The sequence below is a fragment of the Festucalex cinctus genome, chromosome 13 (genome assembly GCF_051991245.1).
Source record: "Festucalex cinctus isolate MCC-2025b chromosome 13, RoL_Fcin_1.0, whole genome shotgun sequence".
NCBI lineage: Eukaryota > Metazoa > Chordata > Actinopteri > Syngnathiformes > Syngnathidae > Festucalex > Festucalex cinctus.
In genome coordinates, this window is record NC_135423.1 from 9,809,293 (window position 1) to 9,823,046 (window position 13,754).

The window sequence follows — 13,754 nt, forward strand, 5'->3', positions numbered from 1 at the left end:
AAAGACAATAAAAGTCATTTAATCAGACAGCATACATATTTGGAGCTGTTCCAATACTGTCGTGTTGTTTAAGCGTTGCCGAGCAACGGACACATGAGAGCAGCACTTATGTATTTCCCGACCAGCATGTAACCCCCCCCCAAATGTTTAAAAATTTTAGGCTGTGTTCACACTGCAGGGCTTAATGCTCAATTCCAATTTTTTTGGTGAAATCCATTTATTTCTGAGTAAGCGTTGCATTGCATGTTAATTGTGACCTCAATCTGTCTGCTGTGTGAACCTTATGCGACTGGAAAGTGACCCACGTGCGCAGAAGATACAAAGTTACTCACAACGCTGTGTTTGCGGAAGTAAATACGTATGGTCCAGCGTGTCAGGACCACTGACTTTAATAATTTTGTCATCGGAGATGACGTAGACATATTTTGTGAAAATGAGGTGAGCCTGTTCAAGCTCCTCATCTCATGAGACCGATCCTTTTTTTCCTCCCCTAACAATGTCAAGTCATTGCTGCGAGTAATAAATGAGTCGTCCGCATTGCTAATTTACTCATATCACCACAAATGTCAACTTTATGCTTCATGTTTCAAGTGGGATTAAATTAAAGTCAAATAAAAAGTCACAAGTGATGCTCAAAACACCTTTGCTGATTCACGTAAATCTCCCGAGTAATGGAGCGCATATTGGACTTTTGATGATAATCTCCAGCCTGCAATTGCTTTAGTTGGAAATTTGAAGGAGCGGCGGCTACGATTTAGGAATGGCGGAACGCCACTGCTGAATGACTAGAACGAAACATATTCATATTCATATTATGCATAGCATAATGTTTTAAAACCATTTTTTAAAAAGGCATGAAGAGCCTTTATGCAACATCACTTGAGTTGAGGTTCAGTTGCTTCTTCAAACATCTTTTTGCAAAACATAGTACGATATTCTACAGCAATATTTGACAAAGATTTTCAAATACAGAGGGTATTTTCATTGATTTTTGTGAATATTTAATGATGCCCTATAAATGTCTCCAACTACTCCATATTGACAGATAAACACATTTTGAGCTGCAATAAATGTTGGTCTCACGTTGCCAACGACTAGAATGAAAGACGGTCGTTAACACAGACGCTTGAGAATTACAGCTGTTTGCACAGTTTGAGGAACAGCATGCAGCTGCCATCATTTGACAGTTTGATAGATCGTTTGAGCGCGTACAAATATCACTCAGACATACAGCTGACCTTTACTTGATTTGTCAGTTTGCTTTAAGCTTTACCTTCTCTTTCCAATGGTTCTTGGTGGGACAGAAGTGTTGGCGAATGTTTGGAAGACACGCATATGGACTTGTGTATAAATTCCAGCTACCAAGACACTTTTATTGTGTCAAGGAACAGAAATATTTCTGCCCAAGTGAAAGCTTCTCTCTGTAAAAGCGCACGTATGTTTTATACTGTATATAATCAGTGAAAATTAGCTAAATTGTGAAATTGAGGTGTATATAAATAATTACTGTATACATTTATATTTATTTAGAAATATAAAATTAAAATATAAAAAGATACACACACACACACACACACACGTGTGTGTGTATGTATATATATATATATATATATATATATATATACACACACAAGCCAATAACGTTACCACTTTTTTAATTTCCAAAATAAAGATTTGTTGTTTTTTTTTTTTTTTTTTCATTTTCAAGCATATCAACAATGAAGCACTCATTTGTCACCCTAATGGATGCAAAGCAATTTCCTGTGGAGGAGAGACACCACTACTGTATGTCCTTTATTCGCACTGGTTAGTGTTAGAGTTAGCTTCCATGATCTTTACTCTCTCCTTCATCGTATTTTGCTTTCCATTTTCGGGCCGTGGTGTCCTCGCGAGCCTTAGTCCTGCAAGTTTTAGATGTTTCCCTGCTCCAACGCACCTGTTTCCAATCAACACGATCATTATCCGGCTTATGTAGTGCTTGCTGATGAGCTTCAGGTGTGTTGGAGAAGGGAAACATTCAAAACCCGCAGGACTCTGGTCCTCCAGGACCGAGTTTGGACACTACTGGGTTAGGGTGCGAATATTTGCATTGCCTGAAAATGAAAAAGAAATCTTTATTTTGGAAATGGTAAGAATGAAAAAAGTTGTTCACATTTTATTGGCCCACCCTCTATGTACAGGTGTTTATCAAAAAATTAGAACATCTTCGAAAAATTGAATAATTTCCATAATTCCAGTCAAAAAGTCACACTTTCATATAATTATAGATTCAGGTCCCACAAAGTAAGTGATTTCAAGTATTTATTTGTTTATCTACAAAAACAGGATGTTAAAACAGAATAGTGTGAAGAAATCACCATGCATACTTTACAATGTTTTGTATGGGGGAAAAAAAAAAAAAAAAAGGATGGATGGCCCTCGTTTTCCTCTAAGACAGTACTATCAAGAGAAAAATGAAGACCATCAGACTGAAAAACAGCTGACAGCGATCATCAGGAAAACCTGGTCTTCCAGGAGCCCTAGGCAATGCCGCGGCGCATCGAGTCAGTGATTAAGCCAATGGGATCCCCAACCAACTACTGAAGATTGGCATATCGTTTTGAAAATATCATCCATCCATCCATCGGATTTCACTGTTAAAGTCAATATTTACATCAAAAATACTTTGTCCAGCAATTTGCGTGACCCAGAAGAGCCGAAACCAATATCTCGAGTTTCCACACAAATATTCATTGCTGATGGACGGCAGAGTGGAACTAATTCAAACTTAAACATGGAAATGTGACACACCTGATGGTGAGCCAACCTGCTCGATGAACATCCGTTGCTGTAGGTAACAACGCAACTTTAAATAACTTTAAAATGGTGTGATCAATGTGTGAAATTAACAATAAAGAAGGTGCTACGGACGAGGCACGCGTGCATAAAGTCGAAATCACTCACATACAACATAACTTGAGGACTCCCTGTATTCAAATTTTTTGACATCCTATTTTTATGGGTTTTATGAGCTGGAAGCCCAAATAGTGTAAAGATTAACACACAAATACTTGAAATCACTTAAATTGTGGGCCCCGAATCTATAATCAATGAAAGTTTGACTTTTTGAATAGAAATATGGAAACTATTCAACTTTCCGAGAGGATATTCTTATTTTTTGACGAGCACTTGTATCTTAGCCTCACAAGCCAGATTTATCATTGTTATTCACTCGAGAGTTCTTCACATTATTAATCTCGTACGTCACTCAGCAGATCCGTACGGGAAAGGACGGACTTTGTGAACAACATTTCGAACTGATTGGACGATGCGGCAGCTTTGCATGTTTGTTTTGACCTATCAAGGCAAGATGAAAATGTCGTCTTCTGTCTATTTTTTTTTTTGGGGGGTTGAACATCTTTACCAGATAAAAATGCACGAAGCGCCTTTCGCTGTTCAACATTCAACAAGGAAACGGTAAGTAATTCTGCGAGAACAGAATCGATTGCAGTAGTAATTGTAGCATCCATTTGCCCATTACGTTTGTTTGTTCATTTGTACCTTCCCACCCTCACCTATGGTCACGAGCTGTCCGTCGCGCACAAAAGGACAAGATCCCAGACACAAACGGCCAAAACGAGTTCCCTCTACAAGTGGTCCGGACACTCCCTTAGCAAAAGCAGCAAATGTGAAACACAGTTCCTTGCCGCATCATTTAAGAAGGATCTGTTGGCCAATCACGGGACAGCGATGTCACGGCCCCACCTGGACTGCCAACCAGACCTGACTCGAAGGAGATGGTGAAAAGCGCATAACACCCGAAAAGAGCAACGGAAAAGCTATCAGTCAGGGCCTTTCCGATGCGGAAGCGGCACAAAAGCAGCAATACAGTCTTCAGAAGTCAGACCATTTGAAACGCTTCGCAACGCCGCTATTAAGTAAGGATCTGCTCACACATGAGTTTGCTATCGATGTGAGACAGTAAACTCCAAACGAAAGCAATTAGAGGGCGAGCTTGTGTCAATCTGATGGTTTGCACTCACGTCGCCACATCAGGCAACTTTAATCTGGCCCCAATCTGGCCTGTTGTACTGGAAACGCAACGGAGGCCGGGCTGGGCCAAGTGAGGCCGTTGTGGTGCCGTGCGGCGTGAGAGCATTCTGGAATCCGTCAAGGAAAAGTGTCTCGTGCCGTGAGGACCTTCAATGTACTTTTGTCTTTTTCTCTCCGAAGATGCAAACTTGTTGAACGAACGAGGCGCGATTTGTCCGCACCATCGGCGGCCTCATGTGACGACGTCTGCGTGCTCAACTCAACTCTGTTCATGACTGAGGCAAGTTCTCGCCGCTATCATTTTCTGCCATTTTCAACATCTGTCACTGCATTTCTTATGATCGGGCGACTGGAAACTCAAAACAACTTTAAGATGTCGTCACCAAGACGTGATTTGATGATCATCCACATATCATTCTTCATCACGTTGCGGACGCGAGGGCTTGCTTTAAAAAAAAACACCTGGACTAAAAGATGTATTAAACTACTGATTGGAAAGGATACCCAAATTAACCATAGATGGACTTTAGTCTCACTTCATAACCGGACTTCAAAATTGCGTGTGGAACATCACTCAACAATAACTCAATATCCCATGATTCATTGCACACCCAAGCAGAGAGACAGAAAAATAAAAGACTTCATTTCTGGGGTCATGTTTGGTTTTCAGAGACAATTTGGTGGCTTGTGTATTGAAGGTGTCACAGAGGTCAATTGGTTTTGCAAGATAAGCTCATCTTTCAAGAAAGAAATGTTCAAGTGAAAGTTGAACTTTTTGAAAGGAAGGCCTTGTTGTATGTGGCGTGAATGTCAAACAGCATTTCAGAAAACGATCATCACCGCAAGACTCAATTGGCTTGTGATAGTTTGGGGCTGCTTTGCCGTTTTTGAAAACATAAAGTCAAGAGTGCTACAAAAAATTTATATGACCACCTGTCACATTCTCTGAAAAGTCAGAAATGAAACAAGCACATTCGACCATTTACAGACAAAGAAACTCTCATATGCCCTAGATATAAAACATAAATAAGGCGCAGGACAAATCTATTTTTTTAAGAGCTCATAATAATGAACTGCAATCACAATTTAAAATGTGTTTGAATTATTAATATCAAGGGAGGGTTGACAAAATTTAATATCTTATATACAAAATGCAAATGTTCGTTTCAGTCACATCTGAAAACGAATCATTTCTATATTTGTTTTCAATGTGTTCCTTAATTACTATTTTTTTTAATCCCAAAAAGCAGCAGTTCAAGCCAACTATTCCCAACAAATACAAATAGCACAACATTAAATTAGCCTACTAGTAGAAAAAATGATCAACTAAACATGCTATTGGACCATTATTTACACATTCTATTTTTATTGTGTATTCTATGTTGTACTTTGTTGCTTGCCTATCGTCTCCATCAGGCACATGTGTTTCAGGGCACGTGATTATTTATACATTTGAATTTGGGCGCACTTGGCGTGTCAGCACTTTTTCTTTTACGGTTTTCTGCTGACTTACTTTTGACTGGCCTCCTTACAGTGTGTTAAGTCTGGACACTCGGACAGAGCGTATTGTTTGGCGGTCGTGTCGGCCAGCAAGTGCTGGCGAGGGTGCGGGAGGGGAGACAGAGTGACTGCACACAAGCAGAACGAGAACAAGAGTGACGCTTGCTTCACCATCAACTCATTTGCGCCCAAAAACGTATAAATACGTTCTATTTTTAATGTTTTAGGTCTCCCACAGATAAAACTTAGCTGTATTCTAATTGCTGCAAAACAGAAACAGATAGAAACATACTTTTTTTTTTCCTTTAAAGACTTTAAATCTTTCTTTTGGTAGGTTCCGTGTTTTTACAGCAATAGAACACAATAAATATTCTGTAGGCCTTGCAAAATCAGTCAAAATCCAGTAAAACAGCCAGGAGCAAAGGGGCGCTGGGAGTAAAAAGTCCATAATTCAAGCCAAACACAGGAAATTCCAGGCCTCTCCATGTTAGCCAGGTCCAGAATGACTAGGTCTACCAAAAGCTTTGGAATTGAACCCGCGGACCAAAAGAAACAGCACCCCTTTGGCGGCCAACCGGGAATCTTCCCCCACCGAGCCAGACCGGGCCTGGATCCTTCCCTTGCTCGGTCCTCAGGCCGATCCCGCGGTGGGCGGGACCACAGACGTTCGAGATCAAAAGACTCGCCGTCTTCCAACGTCAAGATGCAACTTCAAAGTCGGCAGAATTGATGACGAGGAAGCCATCTTGCCATGACGTGTGTTTGAGTGCTTTTGAGTACGACCCAGAAAAATCACCTGAATCGTGCCAACTCGTTCGCTTTTTCCTCCTGCTTGGTGGAAATTCAATTTGTGACTGCAGAGAGATCGAAGATTTGACTGAGCTTGATGTGCACACATAAGCCTGCTTCTTCTTTTTTGCTGACTCGCACTCAAACAAACATCCCGAGTGACGGCAACAATGTGCAATCTGACGGGAAACCGGCGAGCCTTTCCTTTTGTGAGATGACGGACGGACGGATGTGTGCCAGCTGGGCTCACCTTGCAGCTGCCTCCGTTCCTGCAGGGGGCGCTGTGGCACGGGTTGCTCTGGACCTCGCAGTTATTTCCGCTGAATCCCGGCCTGCAGGCGCACGTGTAGCTGCCCTGGCCCGTGTTGGTGCACGACGCCCCGTTCTGGCACGGCTTGTGGTTGGTGCAATAGTTGAGGTCTTTTATTTATTTTTTTTATTTTTTTATTTTTTTTTAATTGTGCGGGGAACAAAAAAAAAAAAAAAGAAAAAAGTCAGTCATTGGGGGTCCCACCGGAGTCCCCGCTTTAAGTGTGTTCCGGCACTCACCCTGGTCACAGTAGAGTCCCCCCCAGCCTTCCTGGCAGTCGCATTGCCACGGCTGCCGGCAGGTTCCGTGCACGCATTCGGGGTGGCGCGTGCATTCATCGCAACGTTCGCCCTGCCAGCCCTCCCGGCACATGCACTCGCCGGGGGACTCGCAGGAGCCGCGCTCCTTGCTGCAACCTGAAGCGCAGATGGCTGGTGGGGAAAAGGGGGACAGGGGAGGGGGCACCAAACCACACAGTTAGTCAGGCTGTGAATCCCAACAACCAACAACATCATCACAAACACGTGCGCAAATAAAATCATACACGCAAACTTTTCCACTCTCAAGCACACAAACACACAAAGTGCGAAGACTAGCAGCTGGCCCGTCCACGGGCGCAACAAAAGCGACACATGTCGTCTCTTTTCACGGCCGGGATAGCCCGCATTAAGCTCAGCGCGTGTCCCGGCCCGGCCGCGGCTGCCAGCGGGACCCATTGTGGGCCGGGCCCGGAACAAAGGAGGCCATCGCTCGCACGCACGTGCGCGTGGGGCAGCTTGCCTCGACGATTTCACGGCTCGTGGACCAAAATAAGCGTTGGTGAGGAACGTTGGAGAAAAGGAGGGAAATGAGGGGACGAGACCCGGCGACCCGCCTTCATGGGGTGGGAACTTACTCCACAATTACAAAAATCAGCATAATTGTTAAAAAGAAAAAAAAAAAAAAAAAGGGGGGGGGGGGGGGATTTTACACAATTTTTTTGGATAAATTTGAGTTTAAATGTATACATTTTCACCTTTTTTAAATTTTAAAATAACTAATTTTACTCATTCACTCCCAGCCATTTTCACTGAAGCAACCCCCTTCGCACCCGGCTGTTTTACTGGATTTTGACTGCTTTTGAAAGCCTCACGGAATTTTGTGTTCTATTGCTATAAAAACATGGAACCTACAAAAAGAAAGATTAGAGTCTCTTCTTTCATCAGGAAAAAAAAACGTATAGTTCTATCTTTTTCCGTTTTGGAGCAACTAGCATTAGAATATAGCTAAGTTTCATCATTATTCACAAATCTGCTTAGAATTGTGAGGAAACAGCTTGTTTTCATCATGGCCATGGCTGATCTCTTATACTCTGCTGAAAAAAAAAGAAAAGTAAAAACATCTTTGGGACACGTAATACATTTAAAATAGAGCACATTTACAGGTTTTTGAGAGCAAATGAGTTTTAATAATATAATAATATTTATTATTATTATTTGTAATGCACTTTTACATCTATAAAAAAAAATCTCAAAGTGCTACAATAATAAAAACTACAAATAAAATTTGGTACATCCAAAAGGAACTTGCATAATTATAACGTTTCAAAGAATTTTATTTGTCTTAATATTATTTTTATATTTACACATTCTCTTGTTTTGTACGAAAAAATAAATCGTCCTAATCATGATTTTAATTATAACCAAAATAATTGTGATTGTGGCTGTTCAAAATTGTATTAAGAATCAGAATTTCATTTTTTTATTTGAATGGAGGCGGCAGAATTGCAATTGGAAAAAAATTGGAATTAAAATTCCTGATGCGCATCCAACAACGTAGCTTGACTTCATTACAAATATGATCGGAAGTATCGCTCATGTGGTAAATTGCACTTCTTGTCCGTTAAAAGAAGACGAGTTGCGATTGGACTCACGCTTCACGCAGTAATCCCCCACCCATCCGTCCAGGCAGAGGCGTTGTCCGTCGCTCTGGCAGGTGTAGTGTCCTAAGGTGTCGTTTCGCGGACGGCACAAGTCGTTGCAGCCGTCGCCGTAATAGTGTTGGTCGCACACGGCGCGGTAGGAGAAACGCAGGCGGCCGCGCTGGCCCAAGTGGACGTCCGGCGACCAATCCTCGCCCACGCGCAGCTGCCGCCGCGTCGCCACATGGCCGATCAGGTGGTTCTGCTTCTCTGAGGAAGAAGGGGGCGGAGTTAACGATGACCTCAACATCACCAGCCAAATAAGGAGCCAGTACAATCACACTTCTTCACATTACAGGGCTTTCGACTTTTCTTTTTGGTACTTTTGAGTACTTGAACTGGTATCGGTCTGGGAAAAAAAGTGGTATCGAACATCTGTGCTCAAAACTCAGCTAGTTTTGTACTCGAGTCAAATCCAAGTTTGAGATATATATATATATATATATATATATATATATATATATATATACATACATACATACATACATACTTTTTTTTTTTTTTTGGTGCCATCTAGTGTCCGGCAAACTATGTTGACGTGAGTAGGTTCGTTGAGTCAAGCCTTTGCGTTGTCTAATACAAAAGCAGTGATTTGCCGCCATCCTCTGGTATCGACAGTCAATTACAATATTCACTGTCAAACAAATGTCAATCAAATTTCAAGTTGGGTAATTCAATCAAATGTTTTTACTTTTGTAAGAACTTGGCTTTCCTATATTTCAAAACAAAGAAATTATTGTCTCAAGACAGAATTCAAAACAACTCTGAAAATTGTTTCACAAGTTGCTTGCTTTATGTGAACTTTGTTGCCATATATTTTTTTTAACAGTTTAAAAAAAAAAGCTTTATAACTGTAAAGCCCGATAAGGACTCATTTTGTTAAATGAAGCTCCTCACCTCACTGAATCTCTTGGTAAATAATTAAAAATAAAAATCCATGAGCAAGAAACTGGCGACATGTGCCAGACGGAGGAAATGCTGCTTGAGTGTGTGAGTGCGCCTCTCGGTGGAGAGGTTGTGGTACTGCTGCAGATTTGTACCTGTGGAGTCCAGGCCGGAAGACTCGGCAGACCAGATCTCCAAGATCAGAGAGAAAGTTCCCTGGAGGACAGCAAATTGTCTCATTTACATGGATATATGCGAGAGGTTTTTTGTTTTTTGTTTTTTTTTTGGGGGGGGGCTGTCGCACTTACAGGCCACGTGAAGTTGAAGGGCACCCTGAGGGGCGCGCTCTCGCGGATGGAGTCGGGGTCGGCGGCAAGGATGTCGCCGAGCGCGGTCCCGTACGTGCACGACGGCTCGGGGTTGATGACGTCCTGCGCGTGCATGAGGCACACCCGGAAGAAGAGGTAGCACGCGCGCGAAGGCGGCCGGCACAGGCTCGTGCCTGTCAGCGACTCGATCTTCAGCTCGAACACGCCAGACGACTCCGTCTGCGGGTGACGTCATTCGGACAAAATGGGACACACACACACACACACAAAACTGTCAATTGTTTCCATCTATAAGTGATGCAAACTATTTTCTGAGAATGAAAGTTGAGATAATTTTAAAAACATAAAAAGGGAGGACGACTAAATAGTAAAATCCAGAATATTCATATTATTACGGCAAGAAAGCAAATCACGTCAAGCTACTCAAGATAATATTTATTCTTTCCTGCTGATGTTATCTAACTGACCTGAAAACACACGGTCGCACATACGTGCAAATATGAAAATACGTACAAAGTCATAAATGTTGATAAAGTTTGAACGAGTGAACGACTAATTGAAATGAGAAAGTCAAAGGTCGCCTGCGTCTCGTGTGGGGTCAAATCAAAATTAAGGCGAGTCGAGTGAAAGTAGACGCGCTCACTGATATTTTGATCTATAAATTTGAATGTATGTTCCAAATAGGATTGTGTTAATATAAATAAATAATAAAATACTGACGGTGTGCGGTCGCGTGAGGATGACGAGCAGAGCGGCCAGCAGACAGCGCGTCATGGTGCCTCCGAGCTGCATCCACAAGACCACAAGAAGAAGCAGCGAGACCAGCGAACAGACGACGACGAGTCCCAAAAGTCCAAAGCAGAAGGGCGACGTCTGGACGGGTGGGCAAGCAGGCAGGCAGGCGGGCGCACTCCCGAAGATGGTGAAAGTGGCGAGCGCGGCAGCAGGTAGGCAGGTTGAAGGTTCAACTGTGGACTGAAGCGCCAGCCGGGAAGAACTCCTTTTATAGCAGTCGGGAGGAGGTGGGGGCGGCAATGAGGGTAAGGTGGGGGGGAGGAAATGGCTCGGGGCGGACGTCCACTGCAAAAAAAAAAAAAAAAGTCCACTTGTAGAGCCAGCTCTCCCGAACGCTAAAAATAACAAAACAATGAATGTTTGTCATAGCGAAAGTGCTTTCTCGTTAATCAATCGCTAGCGGGATGTCACGTCACTTCCGGTGCTAAACAACACAACGCACGACAAACTTCTGGGCAACTTTTTTCCCCAAGTTGAGATACAAAATCGAGCGACATCTTTAAACATCGTGACGTCACCAACATATGCAAGTACACATTTGTTTGTTTGTTTTGGTTTGTCGATAAAGTTCGCCACTGGTTATTAACTTTATCTATCAATGCAGCTACGTATCTGAATCTGAACATACACACACACGTACGGCAACATTGCAAATTTGTTATTTTTTGCAAATTTGTTATTTTTTGACAGCAATCGCCTTTTAAAATAAATGTTTGGAAAAATACTGTTTTGGCTTCTCGGTCAAAACGGCCCGAAGGAAAGTTTTCAAAATGACAACTTTGTCAGCTGACAACAGGACAAACGCCAATTTTACTAACAGCAGACGCCATGACGTCATCTCAACTTTCGTGCTTGAATGGCCACGCCCCCTTTTGGTTTCTTCTACTGGATGAGGGCACGTGCCTCATATACAGGCACGCTTCTACTGTGTGTGTGCGTGCACTGTGAACAAACACAATCCACAAGGAACATGCGAGAGGAAGACTCCCACTGCGAGGACGCGCGAGCACGCCGCATGAGAATGGAAGCGCGCCAACAAAATGTATGCACATTCGATCGCGCGCCATCTGCCCATTGAGAACACCTCCCCCGCCGAGCCGCCTTGCCACGCGCCCTTTTGTTCGCGCGTGGCAAGCGGGGCCGCGTGGAGGAGAAGGTGTCAAGTCCACCTAGGCAAGCGGCGTGCATGCGTGTGAAGGCCTCGTGTCGCCCCGAGGTGGGAAGGGGGGGGGGGGGGGGGGGTACCTCCTGCTCCTCCTCCCGGCGGGGTGTCGTGAGAACGTCTGCGGAGGTGCGACCACGCGTGACGAGTCGTAAATGTCAGGTGCGAAGACGCACACCTGAACGGCGCACGACGGACGCCAACAAACGGACGGCAAGAGTGGGGGGGGGGGGGGGGGGGGTGTTTAAAAAAAAAAAAAAAAAAAGATACTTTTCCGTCAATCATCGCGTTCGTCTTTTATGTCGACTCAACTAAATGTTCACATTGCAGCAAAATTTCTCACTTTTTTTTTTTTCACTGCAAATTTCGCCATTTGAAGTGTAAAAGTTGCCGTTGGACCTTCACCACTTCACTGGATTATCAAAAAGAGGGATGTTCTATATAAGAGACAGCTACCTGTGGAGTACTCAACTCTTGAGTAGTCAACAATATCAAGCAGTCGTACTTTTGATATATTAAAAATAAACAGTGACATATTTTAAAGGAAGACCTACATGTGCCAAGATGGGCATTTTCCCTTCAAATTGCAAGAAATGAAAGGCAATTTTCTATTGTGTTTTTTTCCATTTGTTCATAAATGCATTTGTATTAAAACCACAATAAAATGAATTTTAATTAATAATCAATTAATCTCAAACAACATATGCAGTCGTACATGTTGAAATAGGGCATCTGTCAGACATGTATTTAGTTCCTGGTCGTAAAAAAGGGCCACAAGGGGGCGCTGGTACTGCCATCGTGTGTACTGACACCTTGAAATGTAGCGAAAACTAACAGTTTAATGCAGAAAAAAAAAAAAGTCAATTTGCTTAAATGCATTAGAAAAGATCAACACTTAATGTTAAAAACGTGAAATTCATCCGATACTTCTGAAGTTGCTCGAGAGTCGATTGATTGCTGAAACCATAATTTGAATTCTGGCCTTTGAAAGCATTTCACCTCAAGTGTGAAAGTCTCGAGGTGTTACTTTTCATTCGCTGCACTTTGTCATTAGAATGCTGAGTGGGTGGGGGGCGGTAGGGGGACTCCTCGGGGTGGGGGACAAATGGTCATCCTAAATCATAAAACGCGGCTGCTCAGTAAAAGCAAAAAAAAAAATATATATATATATATCACAATCAATTGATTGTCAAGTTCAATGCAACAACACAAACAGGCGACACAACAAACTGAATTCATTGATTGATCCATTGAGAACTGATCACTTTTTTTTTTGCAAACTTTTTTAAAAACTACAAGTATTGTTTTGTTATTCACAGAATTGGACAGTAATACAAGAGGTTATGGAGACATTTTTGCTTGTATTTGTTATTTCTTTTTTTTCAGGCAAGGCAATTGATAAGCAACCTGGCTGCAGTTTCTTGGACTTTTTTTTTTTTTTTTTGTGAAATTGTCCCAAAAGCCAAACTTGAATCACGACGTCCAACTTGAGCGAAAGCAGAAAGCGAAGACGAGACGTCATCGCTCAGGAACACAACGCATGCAGCAGGACGATCAAAGCGCTTCGACATTCTTCCGCCGCACTAACGAGCTTTCGCACCAAACTTTACACGCCTGTAAAAGAACCGCAAACGCGACTCCTACGGCGTCTTGCGAGCATCGCGGGCGGGTGGCGAGTACAAACAAAACAAAAAACACTTGAGGGCCTCAAAGATCACATGCCTTCGTTCCCGCAAGATTTCCGGCCAGGTTGCCGACCGCCACAAGCTCGCAACCGACACGTTTGCAGCGTTGTGCCACATCGTACCAACGGCAGCGTCGAGCTCTCCCGGATGAGATGCATTGGAATTAAGAGCAAGAAGAAACATAAGCAGCACCGTTTCAGGCACTTATGATTCACCAAATTTGGACAAAAAGATGGAAGCTTCCATCCAAAAAGGACCAAATTTGATCAAAGAAAGTTCACACCCGAAATTGATCAACAAATTGGAC

General features: G+C 42.9%; 1 protein-coding gene and 1 long non-coding RNA gene across 2 annotated transcripts in view; one reads left to right on the forward strand and one right to left on the reverse strand.

Annotated features, from left to right (window-relative positions):
* LOC144033303 (uncharacterized) overlaps positions 1-4,683 on the forward strand; it is a 94,843-nt gene extending 90,160 nt beyond the window's left edge. The window contains exon 5 of the long non-coding RNA XR_013287926.1: positions 4,213-4,683. This is a non-coding gene — a long non-coding RNA (uncharacterized LOC144033303). The remainder of the gene's footprint in view (positions 1-4,212) is intronic.
* The window catches only part of dlc (deltaC), a 103,944-nt gene extending 93,176 nt beyond the window's left edge, over positions 1-10,768 (reverse strand). Inside the window, exons 1-6 of the mRNA XM_077541338.1 lie at positions 10,526-10,768; positions 9,785-10,024; positions 9,632-9,692; positions 8,544-8,801; positions 6,871-7,062; positions 6,572-6,741 (exon numbers count right to left, since the gene is read on the reverse strand). Of these exons, the coding sequence (XP_077397464.1) occupies positions 6,572-6,741; positions 6,871-7,062; positions 8,544-8,801; positions 9,632-9,692; positions 9,785-10,024; positions 10,526-10,597 (993 nt within the window). The 5' untranslated portion in view covers positions 10,598-10,768. The remainder of the gene's footprint in view (positions 1-6,571; positions 6,742-6,870; positions 7,063-8,543; positions 8,802-9,631; positions 9,693-9,784; positions 10,025-10,525) is intronic.
* Positions 10,769-13,754: the final 2,986 nt, after the last annotated feature.